Raw genomic sequence first — 22,123 nt, 5'->3', positions numbered from 1 at the left:
ACATGTATTGGTGACTGGATCATATAAAAAATTCCATAAATACATACTTAAGCTTAGAAATAAATAAAAAACCTTAACCATTTGACTACACTACTATCTCACAAATAAAGATTAGCAAATGGAAAATGATCTAATGAGTAAGCATATGAAATAAATAAAATCATTTATTCTTAAAATATAATACGGTGTGTATTATTTTATTTCCGTTACTTCCTTTGAGCGCAGTATGATATGACTCTCTTTTGTGTAATAAAAAACAGAAAAGTAAAACAACAATTTCCTCCTACTGACTTTGTTCTTATTTCTGACCTTAACACAACAAAAGTAACAAGGTATCAAACGAAAGAGAAATCTAAATTAACGAAATAAGCTGATAACAACATAGAGCTTATGTATGAGTTTGGGTTTTGAATACTTTCAAACAATTCATCATTCATAGAATATTGAAATGTTAACATAATTTATACGATTGAACAAGAATTTCTAGCTTTCGGTAGCTAATAGTTTGTAGGAAAAAAACATCTTTTTAATGGCAATAAATTTCAAACAAATAAAATCTAAGACTCATTATTTCGTTAATATCCATAATGCCCGCGTAACTTAGATCTGATAAGCACATTGAGGAAGTGTAGTAAATAGTTTATCTAACTTATTAAGATAATCCACAAACTATAATATTATATATAAACGCGAATGACATACCAATGTTTTACCAGCTCCACAGGGTAAAACAATAACACCAGAACGAGCTCGACCATTACCAAACATTTTTCGTAAACTTTTTTCTTGATATGGTCTTAATGTTGTACTGGCTTTTAAATCAATTAAAATGTCTTTATTAGCACGATCTAAACGAAAATCATATTCTGTTAATAATGGTACTTCTAATTCAATACATCTTCGTTGAAGAATTTCAATTTGATCTTGATTCACTTCCAAAGCAAGTACAGCTGAGGTTTTCGTATCGTTTGGAACAGATGAGTCAAAAACCAATTTTATACCAGCAGTGTTTCCATTATCTTTTATATCCATCAACTCACCTTCACGATCAGCAACATCTGATTCAATACCGATTGCATTAATATTTACAGTATCGCTAGGTTGTTCCCAGAAATTATTCCCTGATTTTTTTGTTGTATCAACAAGGATAGAATTTGTTTCACCTGCTTCTTCATCTGCATCCAAACGAGCATAAAGACGTAACATTTCATCTTGCATACCAGTTTCTTTATCTGCTGGAATTTCTCTGCTATCTTCTTGCTGGTGTTGTGGCTGTATTACTAATGACGCAGCATTATACAATTTTACAACTTCCACTACTTGTTGTTTAATATCATCATCTTCTGTAATAATCTTTGTTTTATTCAAACATTGTTGTACAGTTTTATCATTTGCTAACTGATGTAAAAATTGACGATGGGGACTTTCAACAAAATAACGACCACCTTTTAAAACTAATTTCGCCTTTCCGTATGATAATGTACAACTACGAATATATGCAATAATACCTTCTGGTAGGTTAGTTTTGCATAAACGACGTAGACAACCAATTATCTCACCAGTACGTAAACCAACTGAAACAGCTGCATATAATGAATAAGAGGTGAGTTTGTACTCGTGTATGTGTAAAGGTCGACAGACTGGTTCTGAAATAGCAATCAAAAAATCTTGAGCTTGACGAGCCAATGGATTGAAAGTTTCGAGAAAAATATGTCCATCTGGACCTATCCATAATGGACGAGATGGATGATCTAAACGTAATTTTAATATATTCCTCATATCTTTAGCACCAAATTCATCTTTCGGTGTACAAACAACTGTTGTCTCTGTAGGTTTATTCACTGAAGAATCATGTTGCTGACGGGTTTTTGTCATTTGCGCTCTTGAAGCAACACGTAACTCATCTGCATCCATTATACCCGATTCATATTCATCGATATCAGCATCTTCATCGTCATTATCATTATGTTCAACATTATCATCCAAATCATCATCAATCTCTGAGCTGACCTTACCGATTTTCCTGATATTAAAATCATTGACCTCGTTATTATCATAAGCATCTTCATTAGATTCATTATCAAAATCCAATGATCCTGACATCGTAGAATCTTCATCTTCAGGCCGACAAATAGTTGTTCTAGTTCTTTTTGAATCCGATTCTTTGACAGATTTTGTATTACGTCCACGTTTACGACTGTCTGAACGACCCATATCGTTAATTAATGATTTGTAGTAATACTAATAATTTGATCTAGAATGAAAACAAGCAAATTAGGAATGCAACGAGAGATAATTAATTTCTACATTTTTTAGAAATAATGCACGTAAATAGTGGTGTGACACTTCTGATTAGCACTCGGCTACGTATTATGAGAAGAATATGTGAAAAGTTTCAAATTCATGACTAAACGGTCAAAATATGTAGCTTCTAACAACCAGGCCACCCCCCACTTATACGTATATATATATATATATATATATATATATATATATATATAAAACCATGTATATTCTGATAAAATCTTCAGAATAAAACATCTATAGGCAATTATCGTAAATAGTTTTAGTGGAGATAAAAGCATGTACCACTAGCTAAGACTCAGGAGTCATACAGTGATTGGCTTAAATATTGAGCAAAACTATACTACAGAGCCGTTTAAAATTTAAAATAAACTGATAATTATAAATGTCCCACGAATATAATCAAGATAGAAACCACAAACAAATTCAGAGGCCTGAAAGTCTTATTAAAACTCAATAATTTGAAATCTCGAGTGAGAGATAGAAAAGACTCCACGATTCCAGCTAGCCGAATAATTGAATGGAAAATAAAAATATTTTCAAACGTAAACGGACGGGAGTCAACGCAACCCATTGATTCATTAAAAAGAATGAAAACGTTTCACAAAAGAAAATTCTCTTTTCAATGATATCATTTTCTGGAGCTGTACAATCGCATTTTAAAGTATTTGTAAATATTCATAGGTAGGAAACACCTATTACTAACAAAGTACCAAATAACCTTGAGTCAAATTTCACACAGTACTTGTTACTATAATATTGGCACACATGTAAATTACACTAAGAACAGTAAAACTTTGAGATTCCCATCGCAAATCACACGTTTAGAAATAAGAGACTAGAATTCCCGTATTACAGCAATAAAGCCAATTGACAAAAATCATTAGTAGATAGTGGACTACGGATTACAAGCTGAACTAAGATTATAGAAGTAAAACAATCTGACTTCAATCATCCAATGTTTTTATAAAAACAACAATGTAAATAATTAAACAGCTGCTTAGTTTGGTCTTTCTTTTAAAAATTGCATTATTGTAATTGAAAAATACGAACTAGTAGATTTTAGGGATGGGATTTTTGTTGATAAAAATACGATGATTGAAGTCAGGATACATGAGGCGTGATTGAATTCACCTCAGTTATAAAACGAAACAATTATTAACTGTAATTTATTGCCAATACGTAAACTACCGTTTAAGTTAGTTGGATTAAATGACAAATAACTCTGATGAACGAGTAAATACCATAACCATCATGGCAAAATTCAAACGTAACATATAAAACGCTGAGATGATGAATTAGATTTGTCATACTAATCGAATTCACCATTACTTTTGAGATAGACGAAAACGATCAAATTGGAAAAATAAAAAGAACTATTTATCACGAAATATCTGATAATTTTTATGTACCTAGCTTCCTCATTTTAGTCATCTCATCCCTATGATTGATTACCTAGCAATTATAGCTAATTAGATTTTTACCAGCTTCATATATATATAATCCCATTGGTTGATTAGCAGACAACCGCAACGGTATATGAACCAATGTAACGTCAGTACAGAATTAGGACAGGTAACTAGTAGAATTAATTGTTGTGTTATAAGCTCTAATGTATATGGTGAACTGTCCAATAAGGACATCAATAAATGTTAGAACAGTACTGTTAGTATGAAAAATAATAATTGAATGTAAAGGGATTGGTTTTCTTATGAAAAAAACACAATAAGTAACATATAAAATAGTTGTAAGCCATCATATGTTAAAATATAGATGCATTCTTATGTAAATGTATTAAAATAGAACACCAAAAATGAGGATGTTAATATGATTCAGAAGACGTTCTAATTTAATGTTTAAATTGTAATTATTGCTACGCCTGAACAAAAACATACCACTACATACGCAGAGTTCACATGTACTTATGAACATTTATCATCATTAATGCTGTTCACACGTGATTGGTCAGTTTAACCTTATACGGAACTATTACATAAAAGGAAGGAAATTGAAGATTACTTCACAAACAAAAAAGTGAGTTTGATTACAATAGTTATAAAATTCTATAAATAACAAGTGATATAAAACAGAGATGCATGTCACACAGAATTAATTTTATGGGATAGAACAAAAAGAGTTGGTTATCGATAACTATAATTAGCTGAAATAAATAATCGTTCTTACCCAGTCTGTAATTCCGAAATCGACGGATTTGCAAAATGAATATCATGTTCATAAAATACAAACCTACTATAGTTTAAAAGTTACATCCAACCACTGGATTGGCGGCAAACACATGATATTATGGAGATCTAAAGAGTTAACGATTTATGTCTCACACCTCAACTTGAGTGACCTCAATTGTAAAGGTTTACCAGCAGGATTTTGTAGTAAGGTTGGGGTAATGAGTTACAGGTAATTATTAACTAAGTAACAACTTAAAATAAACACTTAGTAATGAGCGAAATTCCTAACTTCATGAGTCAAAGTGAAAATCTGAATATATAGAACACAAACTCGTAGGCGCAAAGTACACACTGTTGACATATTTGAAGTCAAAAAGGAACAATCATCCATTATTTCATAATATCCAATTTTTATTTAAATCACAGAGAAAAACTATATTTGTGAAAAAATCAAGTTCTTGAAAATTGACTCGTTGAAACACGGAAAAAGAATTATTGATACTGAATAATACCTTTAAGGTAAAACTCAACAGTTTAATGATTGTTAGCAAAAGGTAGTACGAATGAATATTCACCAACCAGCATTTACAGATGCATTATTCAAGTATTCCCAATTGGTATGCCTTAATCCCTACAGTTAATATATTACCATTAAGTCGGATGGATAAAAACACAGTAGAAACTACAATCGGTTGCAGATTTACTTGAAACTAAAACATGTAGAATTTTCATAAGCTGAAAATATAAAAATATCGAAGTTAATGTTAGGGGGAATCGCAAATGAATACAGAAAAGGGGTATGAAAATACAGGCTGATTTATTCATAGACTATTTATTTATTTTAATAAGCATAAACAAAAGTCGGTGGTGAAACTGAAGAATGGAACCATTTTACCAAGTGACAAGCTACCAGACTAACCCGTATATACGATTAGTTTTATTGGTGCGGCTTACAAAAGACCGATGAAAAGAGACTGTTGTTAATACTGACCAAAGTAGTGTGAATGCATTTATTCTTTAAAGTTCTTCATATCAGGAATAGTATTTTAGTTATGCCTTTTCACCGGTTACCAATCGATTCCCTTGCTTTATATTTTTAGCTTGCTTGCATACCACTACAGTTCGGAACTACTATATTTTTAGTGCGCCATTTCATCACTTCCTTTTGAAGAAACAATTTTAAGACCATCAATACTTAAAGTGCTTCTAAAAGTTACTTTGACAAGTTTCGATTGATTCACAGATCTCCACAAAACAACTGTGAAAATAATTAACTAATTATCTGTGACTTTTTCCTATATGGACACAAAAACAAATATACGTTAACAGAGTTTGTTAGATACAAACAGTAGTACGTCTACACACGACAGTAAACTTATTTACTAAACTAACAATTTAGTTTTATCAGTATAGGGTTGTGAAGATTGTTGAGTTTAAATTGACCATGTGCTCACTAGTGACTAGCTTTAAGATGGATCTCCTGGAGTTCTAGTGAGAAGCTGTGACCAGTGGAGTTCAACCGTGTCTGTTGTGAGGCAGTTACCAACTAAAGACAATGGTGGACGGTGGCGCAATTTCGTGGATTGGTTGAAGTTAGACATTAACGCCGTTGGGTGCCGGCCCAGTGGTCTAGAGGTTAGGCGTTCGCGCGCGAGACTGAAGGTCCAGGGTTCCAGATCCGCGTGTAGAATCATGGGTGCGCATTGCTGAGTAGTCCCGTACTGGGACGAGACGGCCGTTCAGTGCTTCCAGGTTTTCGATAGTAGTTTAACATTGATTGGTTCACGATATCAATTAAAAACTATATACATCAAGATTATGAGTCAGAAATATTGAGGAGATATACAAACTTGACTGTAAAATCAGTAAAATATATTGTTCACCAGTATCTTTCAAATCATAGGTTAACGTTTTGAAATTTCAAGAAACAAGTTAGGATAATTCGAAAAGTATCAAAACTGTTTTTAAGCTGTAGAAAAATTACATTTCAAAAAAGTTAAATATTAAAAACGCAAAGCTGTGTACAGTTTTTGTAGATTTGTAGTGTCTCACATGCAAACCTAAAAATAAGAGTAAGAGACTGAGTTGCAAAAGAACAAATTTTCATGATTGGATCCAAATTCCCCAATATAGGAAATTACCAACTAAATTGTCCATACACAAAATTCATCCCTTAAATTATCGAAAGCAGCTTACAACAATTCGAAAGCCTTTCTCTCAAGGTGGTTATCAGAATGACAGGAAATAATCGATAGAAAACGTAAACAACCTGAAGCTAAAATTCTAATTTTGATGAATAACCAAGATTTCAAACCATAGTACTTACTAATAGTCAGTAATTTATTTCAAATGACATCAATTAATAAAAAAATAAAGTAATCACATGTAAGTATTCAATATAAAACTAAGGTAAACTATTATTGCATTTACAGATTTTTGCAGAACTCCAAACCAGAATAGTTTTAGTTCCTGTCAATTAATTTATAACTTTTATTTCACGGACTCACTCTTCTCGAACCATCCTACCAACGCTTAATCATTTGTACTACCATTGATACTAATTCTAATGCTTTGATATTTAACGCGATAATTTCATCTCCCCGTGATATGATATGGCAACTTTGTCTGATACAAATATCTGCCAGGTTCTACGTTTCTCTTAACTGACTGACTGTTAATCAATATTCTTCATCCTGTTATTCATAGACTATCTACACATAATATATTTATTTCACTGAATTTAAAAACTGTTCCTTAAAAATCTTCAGCTATTGGAAAATAGTGGCTTAAACATTGAGCCTAGCAGCCAATTTACAAGCTCTATCAGGAAATTAATGGAAATTATCAAGCGTCAGAAAAGTATGCATTAAACGAGAGTCCAATCATTTTCGGGTGCTTCCTTTGTAAATAGTATTAACCATGAGCATTCGGGATGCGATCAAGATCATATTCATCATCCTGATTGTCATAGGACAAAAGAATGAAATAAATTAGGGTTCTTAGGGTGTGGTGATTGGAAAATAACTGACTGTCGGTGTATGGATGGCAATGTTAAGCTAATAAAGTCAGAGACAACTAAAATAATGCTTAATTAAATAATTCATTAATTAAATGCAGGTTTTCTTAGATGTCAGAGGTCCTTAAGCTGCAAACGAGTAAGAGAGTTGAAGCTATTTTCATTTATAATCTCACAATCGATAACCAAGTGGACACTGTCTTGTCGATTAAAATTATTCGGAGAATTGGGGTGACAGTGAGTTTCGTTAAATACTAAAACATTTGCCCTTCAAATCTCCATTAAACTAACAATAATAAAAGTTATTATTACCACTATTACTATACTCACAAAATGACACTGAAGTAATAAGAAAATCACCATTTTGAAAACATCAGGCGAGAAAATTGATATTAAACTCCAATTTTAGGAATCGTAACATGAAAACGACATCATGTAACTGCTATCATCATGAGACGTTTTATGAGTGAATACTAACAAATTCATTTATATAATCGGTAGTTTATTAAATGGTATCGCTACATTATGGATTTGTTTAATGTGATACAATAAATGTAAGTAACGTGTCATATATATTTATCTAGCACAAGAATTGAAAAGAATTAAAATTAAAGTTGGAATTCACCAGATGACAGTATACTGAACTATCCAAAACATTATCAAAACAAATAATTTACAGAAAACAATGTTTGGAGCTCGACTAAACTGTTTCAGATGTACGGAAGCCATTAAAAATACATGACAAAAACATATTCAAGTCAGAGAACCTATTGTTTTATGATAACCTTACCAAAAAACTGCAACCAACTATGACAAAAGCCTCTGAACTTCAAGGTAGAATACATGGGAATAGTACCAGTAGATGTCACTGTCTTATCACTATACAAAGATAAACCTTGTCTCCACTGGTTTCATAAATAGTCACGACTATATAGATGTGTTAAACTGTAACGAAGGTTCAGAAAGAAGGATAAGTATAGATAAGGATCATCGGACTTGAGAAGTGCAGAGTACACGCAATTAAGTTATCGTATCACTAAATCATTAGTCCATACATTATCGTAGTCACACGATAATGCCTTCATTCTTTAGGTAAAAAAAACTTTATTTGATTATTAGATCAAGTAACAGTAAACGAAGTTTATTTAACCACTGGTAATTTGAAGCAACAAGAACAGTGGATAAGATATAAGATAACTGCATTCATCACACAACTTCAATGCTTTCATTTTAGTTTCACAGGATACAACCATTGCTGAAGATATTGATATTAAATAAAATGTGATTTGCACTAAGCAACTTCAAGTTTCATTTACGAATCATATTTCGCTAGAAGTCATATTCGACAGTGTTAATATTGGATTTTAAAAACAATAACGTAAATTTTAGGTAATTGCATAAAAATAACTAGATTGCACTAACAAAGTGAATTTGGTTAAAAATTGGTAACCTAAGGATCCAACCGAAACAAAGAAAAGCTATGAAGACTATTTTAAATTTACAGTTGAGTAAAATGTTTTAAACTGATGCAATTACGTGAAACCATTGTATATGTTATAAATCGCTCTTTTCTTACGGTAATGACCCAGCTATTCCTATTGCTTAGTATTCTCGGACACCGATTCACTCGACAAGTCCCCAAATCAAAACACGGTTGAACAGGAAGAGATTATATTCCAAATAACAAGGTTAGATGGAAGTCAGAAGCACAAAGGGGAAAACGTCAGTATATTTATAGTTTTTACATAAGAAGATTCCAGAGTATTCTCCAACTATCGACTAGTGCTGATTGGATAAGAATTAGCCAATCAGCGTGCACCAAAGCAATCGTGAATTGAGCATGCTTTGATCCGGTCTATGTCCCGCTAACACCTCCCCTTTGAGCAGATTCGTAGGATCTGGTGCTAGGGTCCAACTGCAACCGAGTGATTGGTCTGTGCTTTTGATTAGTCCATCGTCTAGGCAATAGAGAAGTATCACTTTTTTCTTGCACAGAAACTGACGTGTCTGTTACCGGCGTTTTGATTTCGAAGGTGTCTAGCAGAACATCAAGAGGTAATCGATATTGAATCTTGTTGCTGGCTATCGAAGTTGCTTTCAATTGGTGAGCATGACGTACCCAAACTTCTGAGCCAACTGACACCTCGTAAACCACACTCCCCTTCTTTTTCAAGATCCGACCAGCTGTCCATGTAGGATGTTTCCCACGATAGTCCATAGCACGCACTTTTTGTCCCACCGTGAACAATCGTCTTTGTGCCCCATGATGTCGGTTGCACTGATTCTCCATCGATAGGTTTCGTTGGGGTTCAATAGCTGGCGTAGGACGGATGACATCGAAATGTGTTCGTATTTTTCTTTTCGGTTTTCCTAGTAACCTATCACCTGTCTTCTTTGGAAGTACTGGGGTGTCCAATGATGAACGTGATGCGTTACAGACACTGTTAATTGGTACATCCATTATTCCAAGTTTGTCTAACATATCTAGACCAAGAAGATCAAGGTTCGGCCGTTCTGTTAGGTAACATATTCCTGTACAGTTAGTTCCATTGAAGGAAAATTCACACTGTAATTCACCAACCAGTTTTAGCACACCACCTGATGCGTTTTTAGCCGTTTTCTTAGATGGCTTCATTGGCGGTTTACCCAGCAAGTAATACGTTTCTCTAGACACTAACGTGATATCTGATGCCGTGTCAATTTGAAGACGAGCTGATATGCCGTTGATCTGGATGGTAACATACTTTCTCTGAATATCATAGTTTGTTTGAAAGGCAGCTACCAAAGAAAGAGATTTGGACTCGGCTGATTTCACATGTCGAGGACGTTTATGCTTCTTCTTAGGCTGAGACGTACGCTTCGGTGGACAATGACCTTCTTTATGTCCACGTTTGTTGCACGCCTGACATTTATGCTTCTTGAATGGACAGAATCGTGCATAATGCCAATCACCGCATAACCAGCACGCAGTCCTTGGTTTGTTACGAGTTGTTACCGGCTTCTGAACTTTTAACCTAGTAATAGTATTTACACTACCGCAGGTTAAATTAGGATTTACCCGTTCAATCAACTCGTTGTCGTGTCTGATGCTTTGTAGACGCTTACACTCATCTGTCAATGTTCTGAGTGTGACGTTTGGGTCTTGATCCAGTCGAGCTAAAAGTCTCGTCCTGATCTCAGCATCTTGTGGTGACTGAAGAGCTTTGATGAATATTAAGCATTTAAATTGGTCATCAGTCAACGAGCGTAACTTGAAACGTTCACATTCTCTGTTGACAATGTCTGCTAGAACACCATATTCATCAGCTTCGCGTTTCACCAAATTTAGACACCGATATCGAATACTAAACAACGAGGATGACTCGCCGAATATCTCTGACAACTGAAATACCGTCTCCTCGAAACTGAGCTCTCGAGGTAACTTTGGCAATATATGGTCAGCAAAACGTGCATGTTCATTGCTTCCCAACTTACGTACCAACAATCGGGTCTTCCACGCATCGTCTTGGTTACAGAATTCTGTTCTAAATGTATCTTCCCAACGTTTGAACCACGTGAGAAAAGTATTTCCACTTTCGGGATCATAGATGAATTCTGGGATGCTGCTAGCAACTGCATCACAAGACGTACTTGAAATAGCATGTGAACTCGAGCCGTGAATGTTGAGCTGTTGAGTCAGGGTCTTTAACAACCGCATTTGTGCATCAAGTTGTGCTTGCTGTTGTTGTAGTATTCGGTTAAGCTGGTCATCTGATATGGGCATCTTGAATTTGTTTTCCTTTTTCCCCGTCGCCACTGTTATAACTCTCTCTCTCTTACGGTTATGACCCAGCTATTCCTATTGCTTAGTATTCTCGGACACCGATTCACTCGACAAGTCCCCAAATCAAAACACGGTTGAACAGGAAGAGATTATATTCCAAATAACAAGGTTAGATGGAAGTCAGAAGCACAAAGGGGAAAACGTCAGTATATTTATAGTTTTTACATAAGAAGATTCCAGAGTATTCTCCAACTATCGACTAGTGCTGATTGGATAAGAATTAGCCAATCAGCGTGCACCAAAGCAATCGTGAATTGAGCATGCTTTGATCCGGTCTATGTCCCGCTAACAGTATAGTTAAATGTTTTGATGAACGTTAAGAAGACTAATAACACTTTCAAGATAGATAACCGTATTTCCATTAGTATGCATTTTATTCAGCTTGTGATTCGTTACAATAATATGGACGATTATTAACACAATGACGTAGTGGACGATCGAAAAATTCAATCTCTTTCGGAATTTCATTCTATATATTCCGTGAATTTAATGGTTTACAAACCCAAATTACAAACAATATATCAAAGTTGTAATATTAATAAACACTTATCAAATAGTCCAGGAGTATAGTGATCCCGGAAGTTGATAGGGTTCATAACTTACTAGATGATTTGTTGTGGGGTGGTTATAAACATTTATATATTCATACTGACTAATTCATTCAACACACAAGAGCAATAAGTTTTGAACAAATTCACTTTTGTAAACAAATTAAGAAATTTACAAACTTGATTTCATCAATACTATGTTATTTCCCCCATCGATAAGTTCGATCAATGTAAACGAGAATTCCACAAACTATTAGTATTTACCCTGAAGAAGTCCAAACAAGTTTGCTGGACGAAACGTTGAAATTATTTAAATTTCAATCGCTGAGATTATTTGAAATATAATTTTCACATATTATTAGTATTTATGTTTTTAATACTTGTGAGAACATAAGTTTTGAATATGGATCGAGAGATCAAAAAATGTCTTGGGGAGGATAAAGAGTATGGTTAAGTAAACCAAAACACCATACCAAAAGCAGAGTGAAATTAGCTATTAACACAACTTATTAAACCTAAAAATGAACTTAAATAAAATATCCAAATTAATATTTAGTCTACCTTTAAAAAAAATAAAATTTACAAAATTTTATTAGCCAAAGAGATGTAATTGTACACACGAATGAATGAATGAATGACAAAACTTGGAAATTAAGTAGGAGTTTTTGAATCAGAGATAGGAGTCAAAGACAATGTACTGCTGAACTAAAGTACAAAAGATCTATGACGACTAATGATACTGCTTTTTAATCAATTTATTAAACATTGCTAGTGAACAGAGAGGTTAGGATATGTTCTTCATTTTTTTAATCAGCAGATCAAGAAACAGGCAAAGACACTAACTGAAAAGCCATAACCTACTGTGTTTAGCAATGTCTACTCAGAAATAATGTTTACCTCTCAGACATCGATTTGTTTAATGGTCGAAGTTCTTGTTTTGGTTTATATATATATATATATATATATATATATATATATATATATATATATATATATATATATATATATATATATATATATATATATATATATCTTTGAGCCCCAATTAATTTTGCTTTAATTTGGAAAGGTGATCCCGTGTTCAAACCATATCCATACAAATACAATTGATAACAATATACTATTTTTATTCTTAGGAACTACTTTCCATGGATGATCAAGAGCAACCACATGCAGAAGTTGTATTCATGGGAGAAGCCCAAGTGGGGAAGACAGCTTTAGTCCAACGAATAATCAAAGGGTCAAGTTATTTTTTATGGAACGATAAATATGAACCTACAATTGAAGACTCGTTCGTCAGAGAATTTATAGTTGGAGGAAATTTATGCAGATTGAGACTTATTGACACTGCAGGAAGTTACACGTTCCCAGCAATGAATAGACTGTGGCAACGAAGAGCTTCTGCATTTGTATTAGTGTGTGCAAGAGATAACCCATCAAGTTTAGACAGGATAAAGACGATTTTGCAAGAAATTCAGGATGAAAGACAAGAAAATTACAGAAAATTAATAACAGTGATAGTTGTCAATAAGAGTGATATTAGAGAAAGTGAATGGATGGTAAAAGATGAGGATGTTGAACAACTAGCAGAAAACTTACAGATACCTTTTAGTTCAGTCGTCATTGCATCAGCTCGTGACAATTACGGTATGATTGAAATTTTAAAAGTATTATGGGAACAAAATCAAGAAGCTGGAGAGAACAGAATTTTATTTGATTTGCTGCCTTTTAAGTCTGGTAAGGCTGATGAAAGAAGAAGAGCAAGTGCATTTGCAGTACTTTTTGGGAATTCGTCATCTAAGGGCGCGACAGTTCTTCACATAGGACACAATCAACGTCCTAGGCATTCTGATGCACAAGAAAGCAATAACATGGCACTGGACACAAATACTAAGTTTCAAAATGTAAATTCATTTGGAATAGCATTTATGAGAAAACTAGGGCGACTAAGTCTTGGTGGACATCGCAGTAATAAACGAGACAAAACAAGCCGAGAACCTTCTGTTATTAAACCAGACTGTAATGTATCTTAAAAAACTATACATGACTGTAATATAAAATCTTTAATTTAAGTATATAAATGCTTTTTAAAAACTTAGCCATTAGAAACAGTTGGTTTAGAATGTGGAGCTTAGGCAATGAATCACAACCTAAACAAAAATATGTGGTCAAACTAGTGTCAAGTGCAAAAACACTAGAAACACAAACATATGATGGTTAAATTTTTGGTTTACAAATATTACCACCAATATAAACACAAAAATGCTATTTGGTTTCACTTGCATCAGAAAAAAACAATAATAGAAGGAAGTGGATTGAGTTATGGAATAGTACATTTAGCAAACCTTAGTCTAAAATACGAGTCAGTCAATTAATATTAGCTTGCTTGAGTGCAGTAGAACGTGGATTTTGTTGATAAATCATAATTTCTGCAAGCATACAGGTTGTGGGCTTTTATAGAACAGATTCATTGGACATTTATTTAAATATATTATATCATGCAGTAGTAGTAGTAGTGTAATGAACAAAGACTTGGTGGATAAAACTAACTTATTGTTTACTGCAAAATTACAGAGTTCCTTAGTAAAATATGAAAACCAAAATTAAATACTTTATTTGCAAATCTTCCACCAATTGTCCTTTAACGAAATTAGTGCAATCTTACTAATAAAAATACTAGATTTTATAAAATAGCACTTAATATGACTAGGAAAGATAAACTTACTGCGAAAAACACCTCAATATATATAGTCTGCATGGAACCTTAGAAAGAATAGAACGAAGTGACATTAGTCAGTTACAATCAACATAGATACGTAAAAAGTACTAGATAAATAAGCAGGAATTAGTGAGAGGAATATGGGTCTCAACAACGGGGCAGATTTTCGGTGGACGAAACTAAGAATTCAAAATACTGATAAAAAACAACCTCTACGGTAATTTTAATTAGTTCAATGTTTTTATCCAATAAACAGTGAAATATCTTAATGTACATCGAAAATGTAGTACGTATTTGCTTTGATAATACTGTACTACATGAGGAAACGACACTTTTCTAGCATATAATATGAAGAGGATTAAAATTAGAAAAAATTGATAAAAATTCCTAAAATACAGGTCTGAAAGAGGACCCATTCACATCAGATTATGCCAACTTTTGAGTCTTCTGGCACTGTATACCTAACTTAAGTCAGCTTATTATTAATCCAGTGAATTTAAACAGTAGTTTCGGAATACTTCTGTTTAAGAATATTGAAACATAAAACCATGATTTTGTTCCATTCAGTTACCTATCAATTACACTTTTAGATCCATGTATTTTCAACTATGGAGCTCTCCTACTAAAATAAATTATCACCTTTTTCTGCATTCTGTATGTGGATACTTCTATAATCTCTTGAAATCTTTCATGTCTTATAATGAGCAATATAAAATAAAATGATTTTATTTTTAAGATTGAGATTTAACACATCACTTGCAACTTACTCCAGAACTGAAATGTTACTTACATGAGCTTAAGTTATCTTTGATTAGTACAATCAGCAAATTAGTTAAGTAATCCATCTATTTTGCCTACATAATTACGTCAATTCTGAACATTCTTAATTTCTTAAAAAATCAAAGTGCTAAAAGTCGGTTATCAACTTCCTTTCATTTGTGATGTTTCCTGCCACACAACAAACTCTAGTGCCCTCACAAGGTGAGTGAACAAATAATCACACGTGCCTCGAAGTTCCGCAAACTAAGGGCATCGACAAAACAAAGGAAATATGAGTAATAATATCAAGGATATTAAGGAACTGAAATAACATGGCGAAGTAGGCCAGCTAAGACTAAAGATGAGACAATCTTTAAGACTTTGAGGGAAATATTGTGAAGCAAGATTGATTTCAAGTTATGAAACTTACTGAGTACAATTATTAAATGTAGTTACCCCCTCATGAATATTGACTGTAAATAGTTCACCTACAGAAACGACTTAGTCAAAACCAGTGAATTTATGGACTAATGAGATTTCTTGGCCTAGAGAGCCTTAGTCTTCCTCTTATCTACCACTTCTAACGGAGTTATTCCATCAAGCGTGACTGCATTGGTGTTCTCCGTTTTGTATCTGAGGGTCGCAACTATTACCTTGTTTATTTTGAGGTCCACTAATGCAGAGGCTGTTGATACACTGTTTGCCTTGACCTGCATTTGATGACGTGTATGAAATAGAAGAGCGAGGTCGACTATGAAGTCCAAATCGTCTAGTTGACTCCGAGCTGTTCATTGTAGTCCGTGTTTACCCTGAACTGTGGGGTTTTCATAACCCAATCAACCACCAGAAGAGAGAGAAAGGGGAAGAGTAAGCGGCCATTGCAATATGTCTGCCAGCTGTCCTCCATACAAGACTTTGTAGTGTAGTCCGTCGTATGAATTCCGGATGATGATGACCATTTTCTCAAGTACTCCGTAGTGTGGAAGAAGTTTCTATAAAATCATCTTATCTGAACTGTCGAAGGCTTTCTCATAATAAAGGAGTTTGATGTACAGTGACGAGTTTCATTGATTGTTCAACGATGATCCGTGGTGTCACGATATGGTCTGTGCACAACCGGTCCTTACGGAATCTAGCCTGTTGATCTCAAAACTGGGCGTCTACTGGATCTTTGATCCGGTTCAGCAACACTGTTGAAAACCTTTCCTGGTAGTGATAATAGTGTGATGCCTCTGTAGTTCTCACATTTGCTCAGATCTCCTTTCTTTGGCACCTTGATGAGGTATCCGTCTTTCCAGTTTGTCGGTGGCACTTGTTTTTCCTCCGAATCTTCCTGAATCCAACGTGAAGCATACTTGCAGTTACTTCTATGCCCGACTCTAACGTTATTCTTCACTCGTTTTTATGCTTTTGCGTATTTGGTCTGTGTAGTGGCTTTCTCTGCTACTGTTCGGCTGTTGTTAATTACTGTCTTCTTGTTCTCCCTTTCTTGAATCTTGTTCAGGGTTTCTATAGAGATCCATTCCTTATGATGATGCTTCTTGCGGACCAGGACCTCCTGACGCGTTGAGGTTAGTGCTTCTTTGGTCCCTTTCCAGTTGTCCTCCATAGTAGTTTCTTCTTCAGTGGCTCCTGTAAGGCTTGGAACCTGTTGTTAAGAGTTACCTTGAATTCGTTCAGTTTGTCAGTATCTCGAAGAAAGGCTTACTGAACGTTTGTAATGCTGTTTGTTCAGTTTTTCAATGCTTCTCTAGCGTCAATTTCATCTTGGCCGCAACTAGGTGGTAATCTGAGGCTATTTCAAATCCTCTTCTGGTTCTCACGTCCTCCATTGACCTTGTGATGTTTTTCCTGATGCAAATATGATTGATCTTCATCGTCATCATTGCCATCATTGGTGAGTGCATAACACTGGATAACATTCATTGTAATTCGCTCCTTCTTTGTTTTGAAGGATGCTTTGATGGTCGTGGGTCCATGAGATTCCCATCCTATAAGTGTATTTCGTGCTTCGTTGGGCAGCATCAGAGTAACTCCCAGAGTTTGTGGAGTATTTTTCTCTTCGTGACCGGAATACAACAGCATCTCTTCCGTACCTAACCTTTGCTGCCCAGCTTGGGTCCAATGAGTTTCGCTGAATCTGAGAACCACCAAGTTGAATCACCTCATTTCCGTTGCTATTTGACTGATCCTCTCGGTTTCCTACGTTGTCTGGACGTTCCATGTATCTACAAAAATTGTTGTTCTAGTTGTTAGAAGAAACATTGGCCTCGTGACTTCCGAAGAATCTCGGCTTTCATCATGAGGAGTTATAATTCTTCCTTCAACCAAAAGAGTTTAAGTGGTTTAACTTGTTTAGCAAGATTGTTCTCTACGGTTCATGTTTGCCGACCCCAAACCCAACCCTCCTTCTTTGTGTGGGCTTGAAACCGGAAGTAGCCCTAGAAGAGCTACAAAAGGAGTTATTTATATTGAAACTTCTCTAAATATTATTTTCTTAATGCCATTGAAATTTTTAATGATTTTTTCTAGTAGTGTTAGAATAAATGATGCGTCTTGAACCAATACAAGTCTTTTCCGGACCATGTGCTTTTTTGACTGAGTCCAAAACAATAAATAAAAATAAAAATCGGCAAACGATATCAAGTTAGTGTACTCCATTATATTCAAAATCGTTTTGTTTGAATCAGTAATAATAATCGGCTATACAAATTGAAGTAGGGTGAGTGGGTTTTGAACTTACAACTTAATGGTTGAAATAAGTATGGATAGCTATGTAGTATCGGTAGTCTTCAGAATGCAAGTGTCAGATATCAAAACTAGGAGCTTTTCCACATATTTTGCAACACGATTCTGTTTTATATACTATTTACACCAAAAAAATCGGAGGAAACAGTTATACTGAGGTGATAAAAAAAAGAAACTAATATGGAGAGCCCCCAAATGCCCTGATATGACCGAGGGTGGAGGGAGTCAGCTCTCCCTTTAGAAATGCTCCCACGGGGCTACGCGTATACATCCACTGCCATAGAATCTCTACTCACTGCCTTCTCGCGGTGGGATGTTATTCACGTGATTGAGAGGATGAAAATCGAACGTCCGGCAATTTAACCGGGTTGGTGAATACGGAGTATCCATATAGGGGAGTTGGAAAACCCTGATTCCAAATCAACGATGCACATGGGCTCCAGGATCCTGAAGGGACAAATGGCATATGAACCAATCGTTAGTCACCGGCTACCATGGGACTGCATCTCCACTATCTTGTGGATTACACTTCTAAGTCAAAGGCCCGGGAAGTGGCCCCCTAAGAAAAGCACTTGTTCTGATTTGGGCAACCAGGAAGTATTCTAGCCCTCACACTAATCGAATTATTTGTACGGCGCATAAATGCTTGTTTCCTCGTAGTATCAATTTGTATGTTTTTAAATATGAGTAAACAAATAAATATTAAGAAATACTAAACAAACGAACTACATAATAGAAACAGGAACTCTGTTTGCTAATGCTTATAGATATCCTGTAAGATTACATTCCCGATGGAATAATGATATAGTTATGTTGAAGGATCAATAAGAAAGTGTGTACGCGTGATTAGAACACTTCACAAACGAAATATACTCGCGTGATAGATAATGGCAACATAAATAACGATACCACCATTCAAACGGTTTGAATTAAAGATATCTGACAGACACTTATCGAAACAAAGCTAATGCACTGCTCACTGTTTGATAACAGAGACTCTAACGTTTTGAAATTAATTCATTTAGAACTATGATCCAAAATATTTGTCACGAGCTTGTACAAACCAATCGATTTTTTGCGTTCGCTCCTTGTTGCCTTGGTACGAATAGATATAGAAATTTTTATCCTCAGACGATTCTTGTTATAAATGAGGGAAGGAGATTATGTATTTAAGAAACGTTATTAATTTTTTAAAACGACGAAGCTCAACAGAAAGAGTACAAGCCAAGCTATTTTTGAGTACCGTAGATTTGTTTGTTGGGGAAAATTTTATAACAACCTGATAGATTATTCACAGATAAGAAAAATACCAGATTCTAACAAAATATACAGTCACCCTACATTTTGAGGTAACACAGGTCCACGAAATTCCGCCACTTCAACATCGTTAGTGATCGAAATCCAATTTCCAACAGAAGGATCTGTAGACAAGAAAGCTTGAAGAGGGCTTTACATGTAACAAGTAGGTAGTGAGGCTAAAAAGGTCTCGAACTGAATATCATTCTTTTTATAACCTATTTTTGTAGGGTTGTTAAGATGGCCCTCTGGAATTATCACTGTTGAGATGGTCGGATAGTCTAAGATGTAGCATGTCATGATACGAATGTCTCTCAGCCCCTTGCATCTTAATCAAAAAACTAATGTCTTTCCCATCCTTTTGTGTAAATGTTTCTTATATGGGCTGATTTATAACCTGGTAGGGCTAGTGAGATATCACGGTGACCAAAACAAATCATCCAGCAATCTGGTCAGTGAATGCCAAAGAATTTACCGACACTCATCATGGTCAAGAAAAAGCAACGCGCACCATCCATTTGCATGCCATGGATTTAGTCCAGTGTAAATATGCTCGAAATTGTCACACCAACTTAGTGTATCATGAACCGAAATAACAGTCATGTTTTCATTCATGTAGTCAGTGAAACTGTCATAATATGATGTAATTTTCATTTTTAAAAGACTGCACTATGCCGCGAATTCATCCATGACAATAAGTTCTATTCATCATGTCGGGACGTATAACAAGCTGGAATGATATCCAAAGTAGTGATTGTTTTGGAAGTAGACTGACAGTGAATGAAGGAAAAAGGTATGAAGCTAAGTTCAGTTCTTACAATTGTGCCGTTAACCATGTTTTGATTTCCAAATGACTATGGTCATTAAGCTTGAACAATATAGTTCATCGTATTGGCCCATATCTTTTTAGGTTTATAGAATTAATTATCTATATTCAGCTACTTTAAGTAAAACATCTATTCAGACGAAGCACATATACGACACCATTCAGAACACTTTTTAGTAGTTTTCGGTGGCATATTTCGAAGGGGCCTGAAAAGGCCTGGCAATGGGTAAGATTTGATCTGTTAGAAAGCGAATATGACAACAGTTATTTATCCTTTCACTCTAACTATGGCCCTCGTCTTTCTTTTCTGACCAAAACAACAGATAAACTCAGCGCAGTGATTGCGAATTTCTAACTTTTTATCGTTCAACTTGCTTTCACGTGACAACTGATCTAATAATGCTAAATTTTCAAATACGAAACCCTTTCAATTGTTCGATAGTATTTTCAACTTGGTTCCGGGTTGTTAGGTAGCCGGGTCTCATAATATTCTCGTATATAACAATGGTATTCATACCAGGACACTCAGTATTTCTTTTACTCGTCGACGGATGAAATGAGACTAATACTGATTTTAGTTTTAAAAAACGATTACGCTGGAGTCTGATATCTAGATGGTAAGGAAAATATCTACAAAGCAACACTAAAAACGAAATGGAATAACATAACTCACGTAAGCATGCCGGAAAGAATATACCGACATGAATAGTAGCAGCAGAAGACGAAAAAATAAAACTGATTAAAAATATTAGTGCTAACATTGAGAGTATGACGTAAATTACCGAATTTCTGCACGATGAGGGAATAAAATTTGCAGCGTCACGAAAAAACTAAGGGAAAATCACAAGACTAGGCACCCCGACTATCACTGCTTTCAAAGATGGAGAAATTGGTAATTCCCGTTTTATTCTGAATAGTCGCTAAGTAGACTGCTAAAATAAGGAACTAGAGTTAGGTTTGTTTCTAGTTAACTGGCCTATGAGGTATGAGTTAAACTCTGCTTCTCGCACCCACTCTAACCGATATATTTTTGGTATAACTTTGTATTGTACAGTCATTGGCGTAGTCATAGTTCCTAGATACGATGGAGTAGTGATCCATGAGAGGTATAAACTTTGAGGTGTTATTTTGATGTAAGCTGGTTGGTCATGGTATTCCTATCCAACCCAAGCAGGCCCCCAGTCATAGACATAAATCGCCTATGTTGGTGATCTAAAATATTATAATATAGTTGTTATTCGTTAGCTCCCATATGATAAAGAATCTATGTCATTTCAGAAACCTCACAATTCTGTCAGTTCGAGGCGCTTTTTTGGGTACTTCAGTTTTCTTCTTCATTGGATGTACTCAGATACATCATAGTGATATCAAGCATTTCGGCACTAGCCACTACAAACGTGTTACCGATTGGAAGAGGTTTCCCGCTAACAAAATTTCTTTTCACACCTGAATTATTTTTATGCTCCATTAAAGCAAGAAAAAGCAACCTGACACTTGTCTATAAAACTTGGAGTGTCTAAAGAGGATCTTGACAAAACATGCTCTGATATCTTGCAGTAATACTTACCAGAAGACTAATGAGGGCCAGGGTGACATTTGTTGAAGGTGGTGTAGAATTTACGTCCACTTTCGTTATTAGTACCGCTCTAATAATAAACCCAATACCGAATTTTAGATTTGTCATGATGTGATCAGCTAATCTTTAATCTCTCATGTGGAAGTCACATCATTGTCTACACTGACTCATCATATCGTAACAAACAACAAAATGATACTCAGTACTTCTGAAGAACACATTTGAGCTGAATGCAGGATAATATATTTAATGTGAGTAAAGACAAGTTATACAGAATGACCACGCCTGCAAGTCTTAGTCATTCCATCCAATCGAACTGAAT

General features: G+C 34.9%; 2 protein-coding genes across 2 annotated transcripts in view; one reads left to right on the top strand and one right to left on the bottom strand.

Moving 5' to 3' along the window:
- The window catches only part of ERCC3 (TFIIH basal transcription factor complex helicase XPB subunit), a 49,061-nt gene extending 29,575 nt beyond the window's left edge, over positions 1–19,486 (bottom strand). Inside the window, exons 1-3 of the mRNA XM_051211063.1 lie at positions 19,445–19,486; positions 14,603–14,640; positions 703–2,254 (exon numbers count right to left, since the gene is read on the bottom strand). Coding sequence (XP_051071094.1) covers positions 703–2,214 — 1,512 coding nt within the window. The 5' untranslated portion in view covers positions 2,215–2,254; positions 14,603–14,640; positions 19,445–19,486. The remainder of the gene's footprint in view (positions 1–702; positions 2,255–14,602; positions 14,641–19,444) is intronic.
- MS3_00003305 (uncharacterized protein) lies at positions 2,696–14,506 on the top strand. The gene is made up of 2 exons (XM_012940841.2): positions 2,696–4,338; positions 13,014–14,506. Exon 2 carries the CDS (start codon positions 13,026–13,028, stop codon positions 13,908–13,910), a length of 885 nt encoding a protein of 294 aa, XP_012796295.1. The 5' UTR covers positions 2,696–4,338; positions 13,014–13,025; the 3' UTR covers positions 13,911–14,506.
- Positions 19,487–22,123: the final 2,637 nt, after the last annotated feature.

This window comes from Schistosoma haematobium, chromosome ZW (assembly GCF_000699445.3).
Source record: "Schistosoma haematobium chromosome ZW, whole genome shotgun sequence".
Classification (NCBI taxonomy): Eukaryota; Metazoa; Platyhelminthes; class Trematoda; order Strigeidida; family Schistosomatidae; genus Schistosoma; species Schistosoma haematobium.
Note: the sequence above shows the minus strand (reverse complement) of the source record. Positions and strands in the feature narration are given on the sequence as shown.

Bases quoted from the DNA above. Each gene is read 5' to 3' on its own strand.
- MS3_00003305 (XM_012940841.2), top strand. From the start codon at position 13,026: ATGGATGATCAAGAGCAACCACATGCAGAAGTTGTATTCATGGGAGAA.